The sequence below is a fragment of the Pseudonaja textilis genome, chromosome 2 (assembly GCF_049901715.1).
Source record: "Pseudonaja textilis isolate UNSWEBS1 chromosome 2, rPseTex1.2, whole genome shotgun sequence".
Taxonomy (NCBI): domain Eukaryota; kingdom Metazoa; phylum Chordata; class Lepidosauria; order Squamata; family Elapidae; genus Pseudonaja; species Pseudonaja textilis.
Window position 1 is genome coordinate 139,025,795 of NC_141991.1, and position 20,728 is coordinate 139,046,522.

Sequence of the window (20,728 nt, forward strand, 5' to 3'; positions counted from 1 at the left end):
GCTCTGCAACACTTTGAATTCAAAGACCAAAAAGTGCTTTAGGACATCCAAGGAGGTTTGCACAGCCTCTACCTGCAATCAGCTGCACCTTTTCCCAGGATTGCACAGCTGTTCTCCATAGTACAATTTCAGGAAAACACTGATTAGGTAGAAGAGGGAATAGACAAATACTACTAGAGTGACATCCCATCTAAGTATCTTTTAATTTGGGGGTCTGAAGTATTGCACAGATCTAACTGGGACTTCCTTTGACCTCCAAATGAAGGAGAACAAAATGGCAGCATTGTCATTCCCTTCAGTCCACAAGAATGTAACGACACAGGATTATTTTCTTGGAGGAAAAGGGAAGCTTTATGTCGTAGCATCCACCAGATCTCCAGGTGTCATTAAAATGCTAAAAGCAGTGCCATGGCGCAAACTCCTCCCCTTTCATGCATGCATGTTCAATGGTGCATGCAAAAGGCAGAGGACCTTGCATCACATTGGCATGGTGGTTCTTCCATCTTCTTGATATCTCCCCCACCCACAGAAGATTGTGGTCTTGGGTCACACTCCTTCATCCCAGTGAAGCTAGATCCCTAGACCATCAAATGATCAATGGGTTGTGGGGCAGATGGCACAGGTTGCCCACTACTGCTGCATAGTAACATATACACTGACGGAGTTAAAAACACATCAGCCTCTGTGTGAGCTCTGTCTTTTTCCAGACACTATGCAAGGTTTTTGTTTTTTAAGAGAAAGATTCAGAAGGTTTCTGAAAATTCAGTTCCCCTATTGCAAAAAAAGGCCACTGTTTCCTTTTCAGCAGAAAGATTGCCTTCCTGATCATAACAGGAAAACATACAAACTGTACAACCTTAAGGCCGCCTTAAGAGGATTGGTTTACTGATCCTATACATCCCAGGTAAAACATGACAGTATGTTCAAAACCATGATGATTATGTAGAATATAATCTCAAGTATGTAAGAACAGAGGATGTTATCACAAATACGATCCATGTTGCTTTTATATTTGTTTTGTACTGGGGTCCAGTGACTTAGCCCCTGCCTCCCAGATCATATGGAGAGGCATTTGTTGGCAATTCAGTACCTTCCATGTTGAATTCTACTGCAGACATGCCAAAATACAAACATAAATATTCTAGAAATAACAGAAGATATTAGCCTAGGATGGGTTTCAAAGAGAAGGATTAAGTTGGTATGCCAATGAACATCTATGGAATTTATATTTTGTCATAACAGAGATAATACTTGGTTTATAGATTCAATTTTTTTTTATTACTTTGGGGCATTTAACATCTCTTCAGACTCATGGACTTCCTTTGAGCTTTTGGAGTTCAAATAGAGAAAAACTTAATCCCATCCACTGCCCACACAAGACTCAATCCTTTGACCTGCCCTTGGGAGAGATGTAGTCTGCTTCTAGTTTCAAAGAGGAAAGACTTCTGTGATGAGAAAAACTGTCAGATGAACTGGGGAAATGTTTAATGCATAAAATAAAATTAACTTTGTGGACACATTTCTCAGAATCTTGAAGGTAAAAAGCCAAGCTTTATTTGGTTTAAGAAAAAGGTAGTAGCAATGTAGTCCTGTATAATCCTGAGTTGTTGCCCAGTCACTAAATCATGTTCAACTCTTTGTGACCCCCACAGACCACAGCATGCCAGGCAACCCTGTAGGCCAATGTCTGACGAAGTCTGCCCAAACTCATCTTCACTGCATCACTGACACTATCTAACCATCTCATCATCTCCCACTTCCCTTCTTCTTTTGCCTTCAATTTGCCTTCAAAACAAAGGAGTGACAGGCGCAGCATTTCAGTGTAAAAGTTCATACCAGTGTAGGTTAGTGGTTAGAGATCCCCATTTGAAAAAGAGAAACCCTGATTCAGGATCCCATTTAGCCAAGAAACTGTTTGGGTGGTATTTCAATAGTCATCATCTCTATGTTCAGTTACCCTTTTAAAAAAAAGTGTTATATTCTTATAAGACATACCTAATACATTACATTACTTTGATACACTGATATTTCAAAGTGTTGACTAGCGATTACTGCCATTGTTTAATCTTTACACAAGATTAAAGATTTAAAGAGGTATTATGTCAGCATTAACTATGATTTACATTTTTGATGTTAATCCTGTAAATTTAAGATTATTTGCTTTTACAGAAAAAGTTGTACATTAAGTAACAGCTGCAAATCAGAGCAAAGTATCTGTTGTACAACGAAGGCTTCTGTCTTAAGCTGGTTTCTTATTATTAAGATACTCACTATATGTTACTAGTTGTTTGTGCATGTTGAGGAAAAAAAAGAATATAGACAAAGCAAAATAGGAAACAACAACTAATCACGTAGAGGTGTTACGAAGACAAAGAAGAGTGAAGGAGAATCCTAACCATCCCCTTGTATTCTTTGGCACAGAGGCACAACAGAAACGTATGTGCAAATAAACATGGCCCACTTTAGATGACTCCAGGAAGCATGACCTCTGCTCCCTCTGGAGCTAACCCAGTGATTGCTGACAATCACAATGGCAAAGAATTAACACTGCAATTTCCATTCTGAGGGAGGGAAGGCACCAAAATTATATCGACGAGCCCAAAAATGACATTAGAAAAGTAATGTCTGCTTAAGTCAAGCTTGACTCCTTGAGATTTCACATGACACTTTCATGTAGTTCTCTTGACAATGATATGGAAGCATTTGCCACTGTTTTTTCCACCAAACTACAGAATCTTCTTTTGTTAATCCACTCTTTACCTGAATGAAGGACAATTCCTAGATTCTGACATCTTCCCTTCTGCTCACCACCATCCCTTTGTCCCCCACACTTCTCAGTCTTTCCAAAGTAGCTAATTGTGGTTGCTAACCATCCAGAAGTTATATAGCTATATAGCTATCTTCCACCTTTCTTGGGATCCCTTTTGGCCCAAACTCATACTCACATGCCCAACCTTCTCCAAACTGGCATCTCCATGAAATGTTGGGACTACAATCTGGTGAGGTTTTTTGGGGGGGGTGGGGGCGGTTAGCTGAGAATCCTGCTTCCCGAGGAAGCCATTCAATCCTGTTCCAGCTCGGTGAAAGGAATCTTACTTAGGAGGAAATGGGAATGCTACAAAACAGTAGCCGTGTCCTGGTCTCAAATGGGAACGTGTGAGTGATGCTTAGTGATTAGGAGGCCAAAGAGAGAGGTGATAAAACCAGACTCCAATACTTTCAGAGCCAGTGTTCTGAGTGAATAAGCCAACATCTCGTGATCTAACTCGCTGTGAAAAATTCGCTTCCAGAAACCACCATGCGATCATTTTACATGCTGTATCCTATCCTGACTTTTGAAAGATGTGGGGAAAGCAATGAATTTATTTTCAGGGATAGTGATGCCAACTCAAACTAAAGCTTTGGGGTTTCAGCTTTCTACTTTCAAGAACTTCATTCCACGTCCACAAACCTATCCCCACATTATGGTGGTCCCATAAAAACACAGGGTACACACCTTTCTATTTCTGCTTGTTATTTCTGCCCTGCTTGAAGGGCTAACAACTTCTCTACATCCTTGTTATTATATCCATTGCTCTTGATTACTGATATCATCCATACACAGGGCACTTAAGACACCTTCCTGCTTCCAACCAAGGAGAGTATACATGATTTGTGATAGGTTAACTTATGTTTAATAGACTAGTTGAATCAATTCTTGTTAAAGAATTCCGTTAAGACATGAATGGAAACCACATGCCTACAATGGATGGGTACCAATAGATGGAAACTATATTCAAGAGACAAGCCAGTATGTGCCCATGGGGCATCATCAGGAAGCAACTGTTACTTCACTATTGTATGATTTGCAACATGCAAACCTAAAGTGGTTGTTATTAAACTTTCAGCAAAATATATCTTTATTTTGCAAAGGATTGGGAAATTTTCTCTGTGTTTCATCTAGGGCAGTGGTGGCTAACCTTTTTGGGCTCCTGTGCCAAAAATTGTGCACGCTCACGTGCCAGCACCCAGAAGGCAATGCGTGCCCCCCCCCCATGCCCCCTGTGCATGTGCGCGCAAACCCCCCATGTCCCTTCACACACACACATGCCACCACCCCCACACCTGCAACTGTGCCTCACAGCTGATTTTCGGGCCTTTTTCAGCCTCCCAGAGGCTTGAAAAAAAGCCTCTGCAGGCTTTGCAGGCCAAATAATAGGCCTGTTTCGTCACTTCCAGTATTACAGGAAGTGATGAAACGGGCCTAATCGGCCTGCAGAGGCTTTTTTCAAACCTCTGGGAGGCCGAAAAAGGTCTCAAACCAGCTGTGAGGCACGTGCGTATGCAGTGAGGTAAGTTTGCCTGAGGCTTGTGTGCCAGCCCAAATGGCTCTGCGTGCCACCTGTGGCACACTTGCCATAGGTTCACCATCACGGATCTAGGGCTTGCTGAATGTGGGGGAAGGTATCTTCATTCTCACTCTTTGTATTTAACAGCTCTTGGAGAAATTAGGGGCACTTTTGACTTGCCACTGATTTTATTGGGCTTCTGGTGGCTCAGCATTTAAGACACTGAGCTTGTAAGCTGGGAAATTGGCAGTCCAGGTACCAGGAGACAGGGTGAGTTCTGGTCCTTGGCTCAGCTCCTGATAACCAGAAGTTTGAAAGTCTACAAATGCAAGAATATAAATAGGTATTTGGTGGAAAGGTAATAGTGCTGCGTGATGTCATGCTGACCCATAACTGTGGAAATGCCTTCGGACAACACTAGGTCAAGGGCCTTGAGATGGGCATCACACCCTACAGTCAGCAACTAGTGGAGTAAAATCTGGTGGAACTCCTTACTGACTTCATTAGGGAATTCATTCTCACTTAGGGCTTCATAGATGATATTGGGGGTGGGGTGGGGAGGAACTAATTTAGGATACTTCCATGCATAGTGAAAAATCTTCTGTTTCTGAAAGGTTTCTCTATTAGGGTCATTACAATTGTTGTTAAGGCTGGGCAATGCTTTGAATTTATAAGATGCTTTGGGCGCGGGGGTGGGGTTACTCTTTTAGTACACTCCATAAAGCAACTGTGTCTTTTTCTGGATTGTGTTTGTAGCTGTAACACTATCCCAGAAAAAGATAGATTTCATTTGTTGGAACAACCAGGGATACTGCCCATGTATGCTCAAAAATCCCAGCAACCGGTTCGCTGCTCAGTTGCTGGGTGGGCGTAGCCATGGTGGGCATGGCCTACTGGGACTTCCAAGAGGGGCGTGGTTTTTGCCTTCCCAAGGGTCTCCCTCAGGCCTTTGGGAAGGTGAAAAGCTTTGGAGGCCCTCTGGAAGCCGGAAACAGGTCCGTTTTCGGAGTTCCAGTACTTCCGGAAGGCCCTCCCAGAGCCTCCGCGCAAAACCCTGCATTTACCTGCATCGAAAATGGGCCACAAAAATGAGATAAATGGATGATAGCAGTCTGATCGATTTGATAACGACATACTATTGAATTGATAATAGTTACATATAACTGGAATGGCAATTTTAAATAGGAAGAAATGACCGTTATTATTGTGCACAAGATATATATACCAACTGACATACTGTATAATGGAAAGGAGATTTTATTTAATGTTGTTTTTTTAATGTTTATGTTTGTTGTTTAAAATAAAACATTTTATTTTAAAAAATGGGCCACATGGAGACTCCTGGATGGGGTCAGCTGGTCGGTTCAAATACTGGTTCGGCGAACCAGATGCAAAGTTAACATCTGGTTCATCCGAATCAGTCTGAACTGGTAGAATCCCACCCCTGGCTCAAACCCCTCTTTCTCTTTCAAAAGCACTTCTCTGTCACAAAGCCCTGATTTGCCTTTAATTTGTTACATATTTTGTCTGGTGTTCTACTTTACTTTGTAACCCAATTTTGATTGTGACCCTCCCCACAAGGTCCTTTAGCTAATGGCCAGGCTACAAATATTTCAAATAGTAAAGAAAATAAAAAATTCCATTCGCTCCCTGTGGACACGACGGTGCTGCGATTCGCAGGAATTTAAAAATGTGCCACGGTGAATGTGCTGAAACAAACCAACAAGGACTTTAAAAAACCTTTGTTCTCACCTATCAGGAATGCAGCAGCAGCAGCAGCTGGTCCTTCTGAAAAGGCCGTCTGAGAAAGTGGGGAGCAAGGAAGGAAAAGGATACCCACAGCCATCCAAAGACAAGGGGGAGTCAAGTCATTAAGTGTGGCATGCAAAGCGCTTGAGATGCACCACTGATCACACAGGTATGGCACATGAAGGCATGAAGGGCTGGTGATCAGATGAGCTGCCCAGTCGGGTTGCTGCCATCTCAAAGGACAGGTGTTGCTTTGTACACAGGTGAGTTTGCTCAGCCCCAGGTACTATTTCCTTGCAACACCAGAGAAAGCACCCCACTGACTTTTATTCCTTCCCATCACCAACGTACCTCCGGAGGCAAAACATTCCCTTTAAATGCTTAATTTATAACAAGTTCCCGTTTTAAAGGCACAGGTCTGGAGGCATAAGGCACAGGTAGGGGTATGCAAGCAGATATGATCGTCAGAGTGGCTCGCCAAGCGTGGAAAGGAGCTGATAAACAGAGTGGCTTCTGCTTAGCCAGCTCAAAGGCTTCCTCCCCATCACTGCCTGCCACAATCTGGGCCCCCTCAGTCACATGTCAGGAAGCCAAATAAATCTGACAGTGGGGTTGCGCCTGCCTGGGGCCATGGCCATTCTCTGAAGAGGACCGCTGTTCTCCGGTGGGTGAATCAATAGCTCAAGCTAAGCAGCACTGGTTAATCTGCAACCTGCTGGAAAGGCCACTGGTCCCCTGCAAGGCCTTTGATGATAATAATGGCATGTAAAAGAGAGCTGAATGTTTTCCTGGGAAAGGGGAACGCGGCTTATTATTTTCAGAGTCGTAAAGGAATACGGAAGGCTGTAGCTTAGTGGCAGAGAGGCTGCTTTTAGATGTTTTTTTAAACCGACATTTATTATTTTTTATAAACTACTCAAGGTGGTGAACATACAAGTGCTCCTCAACTTACAATCTTTCGTTTAGTAACCATTCAAAGCAGGGGTCCGCAAACTTGACAGCTTTAAAACTTGTGGACTTCCAACTCCCAGAATTCTCCAGCCAGCTGGCTGGAGAGTTCTGGGAGTGGAAGTCCACAAGTCTTAAAGTTGCCAAGTTTGGAGACCTGTGGTTCAAAAGTTACAGTGGTACTGAAAAACGACCATTTTTCATGATGCAACAACCCATGGTCATTGCATCATTCCCATGGTCATGTGATCAAAATTTGGACACTTGGCAACTGGCTCATATTTAAGATACTGGTAGTTGCAGTGTCCTTGGTTCATATGATTACCTTTTGATAAGTGAAATCAATGGAAAGCCAGATTCACTTTACAACTGGGTTACTAGCTTAACATCTGCAGTGATTCACTTAACAACTCTGGTCAGTAAAATGAAGCAAAACTCACTTAACAAATGTTTCACTTAGCCATAAATATTTTGGGCTCAGTTGTGGCCATAAGTTGAAGACTACCTGTGTTGGCATTTCCAGAACTTCACAAACAAATAACAACCAAGCTGGATTTCTGTGATAAGAAAACTGTCTTCTTCAACCCCAGCAATTTTGGGCTCAGTTGTGGTTGTCAAAAACTACTTGTACTTCTTCCTCCTCCTCCTCCTCCTCCTCCTCTCCCCACAACAACTACTCTGTGAAGTGAGCTGGGCGGAGAGAGAGTGACAAGTCCAAGAACAGCAAAGCTGCCTTTCATGGCTAAGGTAGGACTAGAACTCACAGTCTCCTGGTTTCCAGCCTTGTGCCTTTAATCACTAGCCCACAAAAGCCCCATGGTCAATATTTATTTTATTTATTTATTTTATTGATTGATTTGATTTGTCAATCGCTTACAAGATACAGGTATAAGAATAAACATAGTTTAGAATACATGAGATACTTATAAGAAAAATAAAAAGAAACAATAGGACAGGGACGGTAGGCACATTGGTGCGCTTATGCACTTACAGGCCTCTTAGGAAAGGGGTGAGGTCAATAGTAGACAGTCTAAGGTTAAAGTTTTTGGGGTTTGGGAAAGAAACCACAGAGTCAGGTAGAGCATTCCAAACATTGACCACTCTGTTGCTGAAGTCGTATTTTCTGCAATCAAGTTTGGTGCGGTTAACCTTGAGTTTGTATCTATTGTGTGCTCTTGCATTGTTATGATAGAAGCTGAAGTATTCATTTGTAGGTAGGACACTTCCACATGGTATCCTCTGGAAGTACAAAACTTCCGGAAGGTACCAAGTTGTTTATTCTCAGGTAGATTCCACACATTTAAGATGCACCAGTGGTCTGGTCCAATATAAAGGAAATTCATCTTAGCTCTGCTGTTTTCTGAATCTACTTCATGAATAGGAAGATCCAAGTTGCCTCCAAAAACATGAGGCACAATACATGTGTCGGGAGCAATTATTAATATAGAAATATACGTAATAAAACCATTGCTTCTTCTTAGCCAAATTATCTCCCCTAAATATGCACAGTTTGGTCTCTTGTTTTTAACATAACCTTTGGCACTCAGAGGCTGGGAATAGCTTAAGTAGGGAAAATATAATCTACCATAATATTTGAATATCACATTTGTATCAGCTTCCTAACACAGCTAATTCTCAGCTAACCAGGCCAGAGTCATTTAGATGCTATCAGTTTCCTTCTCCTTCTTTTTCTCAGCCTTTCTTACCACCCACTGGTCACCATCAGTTTCAAAACAGGGAGGGAGGGAGGGAGACAGCCTGAGAAGCTACTACAACTTTCCCCAATCCTGTGACCTCCAGATGTAGTGAAGACTTCAAAACATGCCATTCCCAGCTTACACATGCATTCTAGATTGCACACACATACAGAGACACGTTCCTCCTGGAGGAGAAGAGGCTGGATCTCTTCTTACACTAGCGGGACAAGTGCAGTGCTCTGAAAATGGCAAACATCCTAGGCGTACAATCTTGGTTTTTCAAAGTTTTTTCTATTGAGGTAAAAGGTGAACCCTGATTTATGGCAATTATAAATAGAGCTAAGCAGGGAGGAAACTGAGAGGGAAAAAAAAAAAGTATTTTCCTGCATTTTTTTCCCTGGGTACTTTTTAAATTTCCCAATATTTTGGGATTATTCTGATTTTTAAATTCACATGTATTCTACTTGATTTCCATGACAGAAAAAAAAAGGTAGCATTGAACTGAACTAAAACTAAGAAATAAATGGCCGGATTCAGTAAGCATCTGCTTCTCCCAGCTGCTAAAAGAAATTCAGCTCCCTCAGCCTAAAAAAAAGGGAATTAAAAAGACAATGCAGCTGGACAGACCGGAAAGCAGAACGTGTTACAGGAGACCCAGGGCTGTCCATGAATGTCCGGTTTCCAGGTCAGTCCCTCAGCTACCCTTTCGTAATGTGCAGCAATGCTAGTCCCCAAACGATGACATTACTTTGTTTGCCCTTTTTTAAAATCTCATTTTCCCACAATAGTTGTTGGGGATTACAGTTTGACACCGTGTGCAGCTGTGTTCATCGTGACCTGGATTTTGAAAAAGGAAGTAACAACTACATCCAATTTAATTCTGGGATTGGATGTCCTTAGAAGGCAAGCTCCAGACATGGTATCCAGGGCTGTTCCTCCCATTAGCGGATCAAACCCACAGGCAGAGCAAAGGGAAAATTTCTTCTTCCCTGTGCTCAACCAAACCCAACCTGAAATATTGGGTGTGTGTGTGTGTGCGCACTCCAGAGGAGGTTAGGTGGACTCATGGTAGCCTATGTGAGGAGGCAAAAGGGAAGTTATATTTTAGGAAAGAATGGGACACCTAGGGAGCAATGATTACTCTGTAAAACTATGTAGACCACTGATGGTGTGGGCCTATACCAGGGGTCTCCAAATTTGGCAACTTTAAGACTTGTGGACTTCAACTCTCATAATTCTCCAGAGCCAGCTATGTCAAGTTCGGAGACCTCTGCCCTATAATGATATATTGGACTGAGAGATATGGATTTTCAGTGGCAGCTTTGTGGTACTCCAAGTCCACATTCCCAGGGTTGGAGGAGGAAACTTTTGGAAGCCAATCCAAGTTGTAGCACTATTGAACAACTGAAGCTGAGCTTGCTAGACAAAGCCTCTGTGTGGGCATGGAAGAAAGGCAAAGAGCACAAGAGAGCAAGCAAGCCCAAAGGGCACAACCATGTCCAAAGGAATCTGTTTGGGTTCGCGGGCATAGCTGCCGCTTAAAGATGAAGCCAGACTATTCAGACATCTGACATGAAGAAGGCAGGAAAGGTAATAGAGGTCAGAGGCTGAAGTCAAGAGAGGCCAGCAGTGGAGCAGAGGTCAGGGAGAAGTCCTTTCCTGACCTCCTACATAGACAGATCAGTCACAGCTAAGCGGTCTCTTGGGAGATGTGAGAAGACAAATCCCTCTGTCCCCATTGCTCTAGTTTTCCCATATCCCTGTTTCTCAGCCATTTCCTTTAAGTTGTGACTAACTATAACTCCCATTGTCCCCAGCCAAAACTGCCATTGGCCCTATTGATCAGAGGAGAGGTGGGAATTATTTCCCAGGACAGGCCGGACAATAAAGGCCCAGCGTACATCATTCCAGGAAAAGTACACGCCCCAAATGTTGCCATTTCTCCGGTTGGCATCCCTCTCCTTCTTTGCTTTGAAGTGGCCACTTAATATGAAAGGAAAATGAGTCAAAGCACTTTCAAATGAAGTTGCCCTTAGCAAAAGTTAATGATGGGTTGTTGTTTTTTTTTTCCCAGTAGCAAATGCAGATGGAAAACATTTAGGACCAATGAGGTACAGCTAGCTTACCCTCCTCAGTTTATGTGTCCTTTCAGAGATAGGATTTCTGTGCTGGGTTGGGTCTATGCCACAGGGGTGGGGTGAGGGGACAGAGGGAAAGAAGGCACAAAGCCAACTCTGGCCTGATGCCATCTGGGGCAATGAAGCAAAGGAGGAACGCACCCCAGCAGATTAGAAAGACCAAACCAGCATCAGACAGTCCCTGCCTTCCTTCCAATTCTACCCTAGGAAATGCCCTACCACATCATTCACACTTTCCATGGCAGGGCAGGGTGCCCCTTAAACCAACGTTAAGAGCCTTTCTTTTAATCTTTCATTTAGTTCTCCCCTTTCACCCTGCCAATATCTCCAGTTCCCTTGGACTTCCCTACTCGCAGTCTGTTGCTGATTTCTACCTCCCACTCAACCCCATGAGAAGGATGGGGAATGGGTTTGAGAGAACTCAAGCAGCTAACCACATAACAAAAGAATGGACAGAACTGGAAGAATGGACAGTTCTGGACAGAACTGGAAGTCAGACTACTACCCATCTAAGAACCAGGAACTGATGTGCCTTTATGAATATATATGTAAAATGGTAATCAGACACATGTGGATCAATTCCCAATACCCAATTAATGTAGATGGCTTACATACCCAACTCTGAACACAAATATTGACTCTGTAACCTGGTTCAGGCTATCATATTACAATTTATTCAGACAAAATTCAAATTACTCCTCCAGTTTTCCCATCGGTGACCCATGCAATCAACCTAGGATAGTGCTACTTCACCCTAATTTCTCATCTCCCGCAAACCGATCAACTAGTGATTAGCTTCAGAACAAACCAAGAGTTCTAAATTCTGAGTTAAAACGCTTAAATTGAGTGTAACCCCTGAGTTTTCAGTATAATGTACAACATGCAGACCATGCCATGGTAGGACACTTGCCCATGCACATCACAATGTGTGACACGCTGCTTTCTCTCTCCTGGCTATCATCTCCTCTTCTGTACAATGAGCTAATTAACAGCTCTTGATTCCATCTACTAGGTAGTTGAGAGTCCTATAATTTGAATCCATCCCTTCCATTCTCTCCCCTCCACCCACCCCAATACAAACCTAATCATTACCAGCATCCCATCTTGGAGCTAGCAATTAACTGGGGAGGGGATAGAGACATTTCACCTTGCAAAGGCAATCCACAAAAAAGCCAGAAACGATTTCCACCAGGCAACAGAAAACATTGCATGCAAGAACTGTAATTCTTGAACCAGTTCTTGCCCTACCGCTGTATTATGTCGTTATCTCACACATGTCTCTCTGAGCAAAGAGAAGGCTAAACGTACATGCGGAGTATTTCTGGAGAACCGGAGCACATGCTGGTTACATCTTTAGAGCTCCACTGGATCAGATCAAAGTTTCAATTGGCACATGATGTTTTTTTTTTTAAATATTGGTTAAGAGCCTTTGGACTCTTACAAACATGATTACTTTTGTTTGTTCTAACATCTACTACTAGAGGTATAACCACTATTAAACAGGGAGAGTTTTATTTGGCTCTCTCTCATAGTTATCCACCCCCCACCACCCCAGTGATCTAAGCCAGCGGTCCCCAACTGGTGGGACACGGCCCACTGGTGGGCCGTGAGAAAATTTTGGTGGGCCGCAGAGAAATCTCACCCCCAGAGCATCCCCACAAAGCAATTAATCCAGGCTGCACAGAAACACAAGGCTGCTCAGCCCACATGGCCTGAGGGAACCCTTCCCGCCCACTCACTCCTTACCCAGCAAACATGTCCGTTAAGTTGCTATTTTTCTTTTTTCCGACCATCATCTGTTCTGCTGTACTGGGAGATTTAGATTAGCTAGGAAGCAGGAAATGGTTGGATTTCTTGCTTTCTAGCTAAGCACAGCCCAACCTCCCTTAGGACTGAAGGTTTCCTTGCAAGCAAATTCAGTGCAGACTCACTGCAAGCAAATTGGAGGGACTGAGCTAGCCAAGGGCAGATAGATTCCTGAATGAATCTGTGATTCTGTGAGCAACTCAATCTGCCTGCTTTGCCTGATTTGGGGTAAAAGTTGCTTTTATAAAAAATTCAATATTTATATAAATATTTATAATATTTACATACAAGCCATGCCCAGCCAGTCACATGACCACCAAGCCACACCCACAAATTAGGCCATGCCCACAGAACCAGTTAGTGGTCCCTGGGATCTAAAATTATGAGTTTAGTGGTCCCTGAGGTCCAAAAGGTTGGCGACTCCTGATCTAAGCTTTAAGGTCAACACTGACAGATCTTCAGCAGTTTTTCAAAAGACATGAACCCCAAATATTTGCATTCTAAGCATTTATAATGCAGGATTTATCCAGACAGACGTCCTAGTAGTGCATCTAACATGGCTAATTCCAACATCAGGGATATATATATATGTTCCAATGAGGATAAGCCTGGGCAACAGAAAATGCACTTCCAGGAAATATCTACATAAGTCTGCAGGAAATGCTACACCATCATCTTGATAATCTTTGTAGCTGTAAGCTCTTCGAGACAGAGATATGTGATTTAACAGGAAACAACAAGCATTGAAGGAACAGCAGTTGTAGAAGCTAATCTGGTGGAGTGGTTAAAGGCACTGGAATCGGTAGTGGGGATTTTTAGTCCTGCCCGAGTTCTAGGCACAAAATCAGCATGGTGACCTTGGGCCAGTCACTCCCTTGCAACCCTAGGAAGGGGATGTGGACCAAGGTCAAAGGACCAGAACAGCAGTAGAATTAAATGCAAGATCTGACATTTTATAATACTGGCAAACTTTTTGCTGGGCAAGAAAAGTATCTGTAGCAGAGTAAAAATAGGCCTAATACATTCAGGCCACAAAACACCAAGACAACTACTAAATGCTAGCAAAGGGGCAGATCAAGCAGCGGTTCTTGGATTTCTACTACCCAGATATAGTAGGATTAGACTGGAAGTACTAGCACACCCTCTCACACTAAATGGGGACATGCCTATATTCCAGTACATGTTGCTCAGGGTGCAACCTCTTGCTATTCCTGAAAGGCCACCAGTTCATGCAGCTTCCATTGTCCAGACTAGGGGCGATCAGCTGGGCTGCTGAGAATAGATCGCGGCTATTTCACTAATAATAACCGCAAAAAATATAGCAATACTGAACTGAGGATGGGCCAGCTATGTTGAGCTTGGACTGAGGGGGCACTTTCTCTTCTCCCCAGATGCCTGCTAAAAATGACCGGCTTTTTGCAGTGGGAAACCAGCAATCTTCAACCAGGGACACAGGCAAAGTAAGGTTGAACAGTAGATAAGTTCTCTCTTTCCATAATCATCACAAGATGGTAGGCAAGAAGAAGGACTAACTTCCTACCCTCCTTTCTCAGAGATTGTCCTTGAATTTGGAGGCTTCAAACAGGGATTGTTTGAAACGCTTTAGGATTCCCTTCACCTACCCCCAGAAGGGGTTGCTAGCTCCATCTACTATGCTAGTAAGACCCAAGCACTGCTTCTATTTCTTTGGCTGCTGTTTGCAGTTTGATTGTGGAAGTCATTTTTTCATTTTTTAAAAAAGTTTTTTGCTTCACACAATTTCTCCCCTTTCCTCTCCCTCCGCAGAGAAGCTTAACAGACCATTCCCATTTTACAATGAATCTGATTGTACTTGATGCTAAAATAGCTACCACATTCAGTTACACTGAACTGTTCAAATAGGCAGAGATAGGAAAGAAAGGTAGCAATAAATTGGATCTGTCTGTCCTTAGATACATACGGGTATTTACATGCCTGTCCATCAAGATTTGCACGTACCTACACTGATACACACACACACACATTCACATGCAGACATTTAAGAATGAGAAAAAGAGTTTGAGGAATTGCAATAATTGGGGTTATTTTTTTAAAAAAATGCATTTGCCTTCTCAAGAGCCCCCGCCCCCCCCCCAAAGAGGCTGTGATTCACCAGGCATAGGAACCATAAAACAGACACTTAATACCTCAGGATCTGGCCTGAGGAGACTGGCAGGAAGTTCCCACCAGGGCAGCCTCTAGCAAACCCACCTCCTGCCTCTTCCTGCAATAAAAAGGCAAATACTGTTGCTTCCTGGCCTGGAAGAAGTTTTCCTGCACAGCCCATAAAAACGTCACATTTGCAAGAGCTACTGCATGTTACATTTTGCAACGATGGGCCTGCTTGCGGGACAAGGACAAATTGTTCGGCATAATAACTATTGTTGAAGGAAGGGCTCACTGGTGGGTCCTCCCCTTAAAAACCCAAGTTCGGTCCTTTGAATCTCAGGTTGGTAGAAAAAGACCACCAGTTTTGATCGTGACGAGCAATTAATTGTCAATCAGAGAAAGGCTGCATTGAGCAAGGCGGACAATTTGGGTTCCTGCGCAGAACAGGTGGGCACGCCATCAGATCAATGGGACCCTTCTGAATCTCTGATTAATGAAACAAGGCAGTGAAAAAGTTTTGCTAGGCAGAGTGGGCAGAGTTTCCAAAATCAGCACCCCCTAAGAAAAGCCTGCAAGGTCAAGTATTTGGAGCAGCTGGCAAATCTTGCTTGGGTTCGGAAGCTAAGCAGATGCAGACCTGGTTTGCATTTGAAAGGAACCCCGTGCTATATTTGGAAGCTAAGAAACATTCCAGAACAAAACAATGGCAAACTATCCTACAGTACTTCCAGACTGCAATCCAGACAATTACAATGGACCGGTTGGAGAGGTCAAAAGACAAGCCTGACACAAGAGGAAAGTTGACCCGATATCAAGTGGAGAACTTCAGGAGTTTGAGGGGTGGCGGTGGCGGTAAGCAGAAAACCTCTTATTAAATTACAGAAAACTTCATATAATCCCGATCAACACTCAAGCAACTGCTCTGCAGTTCAAACGGAAAGGGAGATATATCAATTGTACATATTTTCAGTCTTCTCTGAAAATTTTCTAATTCGGTTGGGAATTCGTAGGAACTGCACTTCAATATATCGGGAGAACCCCAATTTTGGAAAGACTGTTTCTCCACAGGGGGAAAAAAATGCAGTGTTCGCTAGGACTTAAAATACGGGCAGATGCATCTAGCAGTGGAGGAACAATCAACACTCCACTCTCTTGTTTACCCGTCTAATCAGAACAAATCACATGTACAACAACTGACCATAACTTGAGCTGAGGTGTGGAAATCCCTTATATGCCAGCAGCGTAATTATTAAAGGCGGCTTCGAAGTAACAAAAAGTAAAAAATGTCCCTAGACAAAATCCCTTCCATGTGGAAAATATGCTATCCACAGAGACTTGTTGAGAGTACATTTCTCTACACAGATCCTATGCTACACGCCCATGCACGGGTGTGACTCTGCAGAGCGTGAGTGCACACACATAGGCGCCAAACTCTGGTGATGATCCATGTCTTGGTTTTTGTGTCCTGTGCAAATGTTTCCAGCTAGGAAGTTGTATTGCATCTGAGCCAGTTCTGCTGGCAAAGCTCCCATAGAAAATCTTCCCATCAGACCTCAGGGCATTGACCTCAAAATATCCTGCTAATGCTCTGAAAGTGCCTGCAACAGGCCACAGAGTTACAGGCTTATTGCTGTTTGGAGCCTCACGTACTGCCGCTGACTTCTTTCAACCAGAGGACTCTAGCTAGAAGCTGTGAAGAACTGTTCAACCTTGGCCCAGCTTGGTAAAGGAACTACAGCTTGAGCTCTTGGAGAAAGGATAAGTAAGGCCTGGAGGGTGGCAAGCAAAGACTGTTCAGGGCATAACACCAAAAGCGAAAGCTTGGCCAGAATGACCAGCTTTTTGTTCTGATCAGGCAAGGACTAAAAGCAAGCTGGTTTCTTTGAAGCTCCTTGCAAACAGGATTCAATGGGAACTTTTCCTGTGGCAAAAGCAGCCTTAGGAGACACACGAAAGAAATAGTTCAGATGAAATATTTGGACATCTGTCCCTCAGCTACGTATAAGAAGCTAGCAGGGATGCATTGCTGCCATTCATAGCAACATCTTTGGGACAACTGGAAGTCAGCCAAGGAAGTGATGAGCATAGATGGATTTCCCCCCTCCCTTCCTGATTAGAATTAGTTTCTTCTTTCTTAGGACACAGGGAGAAAGACATCAGCCACTCCCATCTCCCATATATATATATGTTTTCTTAAGTTTTCGCGGGTGATTATATATATATATTATATATATATAATATATATATATATATATATATATATATATATATATATATATATATATATATATATATATATATGTGTGTGTGTGTGTGTGTGTGTGTGTGTGTGTATGGTATTCAGCTTTGTTCGGATATTTTCCCACGTCATTGTAGTTGTGCTTTTAAAGTTGTAGCAATGTTTGCAGAATCTCATCTGCCATCATCAGGCTTCTGTATTGTATTTGTCTGAAACACAATACAGGAATACTGGAACAGACGAACACAATACAGAAGCCTGATGATGGCAGATGAGATTCTGCCGAAACGTTGCTACAACTTTAAAAGCACAACTACTATGATGTGGGAAAATACCCGAACAAAGCTGAATACCATACATGTAAGTACCCACGAACCTTAAGGAAACATATACATACACACACACAGTCTCCTACACACACACACACACACAGAGTATATATATATATATATATATATATATATATATATATATATATCCTCTCCACCCCCTTGATTTTTCTCCTTGAGCAGCAGCTTTTAGCATTATTCAGAGCACAGTGGTAGATCAGACCTATCTGCCCACCGACAGTGGTGTATAAACCATTAAGCAGACTAAGCATGTGCTTAGGGCACCAGGCCCAAAGGGGGCACCACAAAGTTGAGAATTCGGCTTCGTTTGTACAGTAGGTACAAAGGAGGTGGGTACCAAGATTTGTCAGTGCTTAGGACACCAGTGAGCCGTAATCCTCCACTGCCCACCCGCCCAAAGGGGTTGTTCAGGACAGAGACTCCCTGAAGGTGGATAAACCCACAGCACTAAGCAAACGATAATGAACAGAACGAATCAATTAGGACCTCTGTAGATCTCCTGGAACACCATTCCAGCATTTTGTGGACAAACATCTGTGTTTTTTCCCCCCTCACTTCATTCTGTACAGTAAAGTCTGAGGTGAGGATTTGTGACTGATTTCCCCAGCTCTTCCTAACCACACTGTCTGGTTTCCAAGTTGTGCTGGCTCATTGAAGCTATAGTCATATGGTCATATTAGCAGGGTGTGACCTGAAGATCATCGCTGCAGATTAGTTACTGCTTTAAAAAAAAAAAAGCAATGTTGAAAACCCTTTCTTTTCTTCACAAAGCCCATTCTCTTTTTTTCACATCATTCTGGAATGTTTAAAGGAAACTCGAGAGTGTTAAAAAAAAAAAAAATCTTTCAGCCACGCTTTGCAATAAGTCTCTTTGTCAGCAGAGGCACAAGGCTGCCAGTCCATTGATTAACGTGTAAGTGCTTAGCCTGCACCTCCAGAAGTTTTCGGCCCTTTTATGTGTGTGTATTTATTAAACCCTGATAAATTAAGGGACTCGCTTGCCAGCAACCATGCAGTCTTTTGGATAGTTAAATCCAGAAGATGATCTATTAAATCTATTTTAATCTCTTCCCTGTGATATTGTGGCGGTGTGTGTGTGTGTGTGTGTCTTTGTGTGCACCCATAAGCACACTTATCAACCACCCAACCCATTTGCCCAATATCAGCCTTTCAATCCGCAAATGGGTGAGATCTGGGTGTTATACACACACACTGTTCCCATGTCCTTCCCTTTGCTGGCAGATACCAGCTGACTTTCCTAAGCTTTCCCAGTTAGTGTGTAAAAAAAAAAAAACACAACCACGTGCAAAGGCAGAACTAGCCATCCCTAGGACCGGGCAGTCTTCATCAGCATTTTTTCTTTCTTGCAAACCATCCCAAAATGGAGACTGTGGGGAGCCCACAATCAATCCTCAAAGATGCCACTAGCATCCCAGCTAAAGAGGAAGGCGATCCGGCAGGCATTTCTGCCAGACCCCTTATACAAAGGGAGGGAGACGAGTTGGACGTTCCCAAACAGGGAATGAGGCATCTTGTTTAACGCATCCCAAGGAAAGGGAGGAGAGGCTGGATATACGACCACAACCCCCACCTCACCCCACCTCATCTGCAGCCGTTCCCTTGCCGGATTCCCCCCTCCCTCCCTGGGGCTGTATGTGAGGAGGGGGAAGCTTCCGGCTGGCTATTTGCCAAATCCTTTGGCCAAACACACACCTGGTGGAGTGGAAGTCAGCGCTCTCCCCCCTCCCCCACTTTTTTCCTTTTGCCACCTCCTTCCAGGCTAAATAGCAACTTTTTTTTTTCTTTTTAACAGACCTGGCCCCACTAAGGGCGCGGGGTTTTCTGCCCCACTCCGGCTCTCCCTGCCCAAAAGCCCGATCCCCTTCTTTCCCCCCCACCCCCAATCCCCCCACTCCACCCCTGGAAACAAGAGCGGCGGGGCTGAGCTCCGATTACAGGAAATGCTCGGTTCCGAGCCTGTTGGGGGCGAGAACGAATGGAGAGGGGAAAGAAGGGGGGGGCGGGGGCGGCCCAGGGATGTGCTGGACACGCACGGAAAATCCGCCAGGTTCCCCTGAGGGGGAAAAGTTGGACCGGGGCGCGCGCGTCCCCCCACTTCAGGTGAGGGGGGAAAACAAAAAAACAAAAGAAAGGGGGGGGGGAAAGCGAGCCGCCAAGGGGGGAGCGGGCGGGGTGGGGACCCCAGTAACGGGAGCGGATTGGGAAGAAGCGCGCACCAGGCAGGGACGGTGGGTCTGCAATCACTTAGTGGGGCTAAGCAAGAGGGAGCGGGCGCCAGGCCAGGCCAAGTGGAGAAGGGGGCGTGATTTGGAAAGGAGAGCGCGGCTCTCGCAGCCAATTCAAGCAAAAAGCCCATGCAAAATTTCATTGCCCCGGGCTGAATTGTCCCAAGCGTTATTAACCAAAAGGGTCCAACCTCTTCAAGCGTGCCTTGCCACCCGATGCAAACCCACACACTCACTCACACACACTCTTCCCCCTCACCAGTTGCGACCACTAAACTTTCCACTCAGAAATCCCTGAATTACTGGGGTGGGGGGTGTTAGGAGAGCTGACGCGGTGGGATTGATAGGACCCAGCCGGGCTCCCCTTCCTCGTAGAAGTGCCAAATGCCCCCAACACCTCAACTCTCTCCACCACCACCCACCCACCCCCCGCTCTTAGGGTCCCGCCGTCTAAATCGGACCCACCTCTGTTCTTCCGGAAGGTAAAAGTCCACTGAGAAGCCAAAAAAGCTGCCCGGGGGGCCGATCAAAACCGTCGGCGCCTTGGAGTCCAGATTAAAACCCCAAGCGCACAGCCCGCTGAAGAGGAAGAGCAAAGCCCGACCAAGCATGGCTGGGCTCGGGGGAAGAAACGGGGCTCCGGATGCACGGAAGGCCACCGAGTCCCAAACCATCGTTTTTAGCCGGGTCGCGAAGAGCGCTGGCTCCAATCTTTCCTCCAAGCCGCTCGGAACGTAAGTGCCGCGGAGACTCCTGCCTTCCTTCTCTCTCTCTCTCTCTCTCTCTTCCCCGGGAATGACTCACAAAGGAGGAGTTTCTCGCCCTCCCCTCGACGGTACGCACGGAGGGGGTCAGGATGGATCTCATTAAACTGCCAGCGATGGGAATTTTGGAGAGGAGCCAAGGAGAGCCGTGATGAATATTTCGATATGGGGAGGGGGGGCGAGAGGAGGAGGAGGAGGAGGAGGTGGTGGAGAGGAGGCGGGGTGGGGGGGGGGGTTGTTGAGGTTTGTTGAAAGCAAAGCAACGAATTTTTCCACCCCAAATGATTTTAACTGCTCTGTCTGAGACTTGTGTTGAACTTCTTGTTCTTCGGCTGG

General features: G+C 44.4%; 1 protein-coding gene across 1 annotated transcript in view; it reads right to left on the reverse strand.

The window, feature by feature from the left end:
• ITGA5 (integrin subunit alpha 5) overlaps positions 1-20,424 on the reverse strand; it is a 91,346-nt gene extending 70,922 nt beyond the window's left edge. Inside the window, exon 1 of the mRNA XM_026713773.2 lies at positions 20,094-20,424. Within this exon, the coding sequence (XP_026569558.1) occupies positions 20,094-20,302 (209 nt within the window). The 5' untranslated portion in view covers positions 20,303-20,424. The remainder of the gene's footprint in view (positions 1-20,093) is intronic.
• Positions 20,425-20,728: the final 304 nt, after the last annotated feature.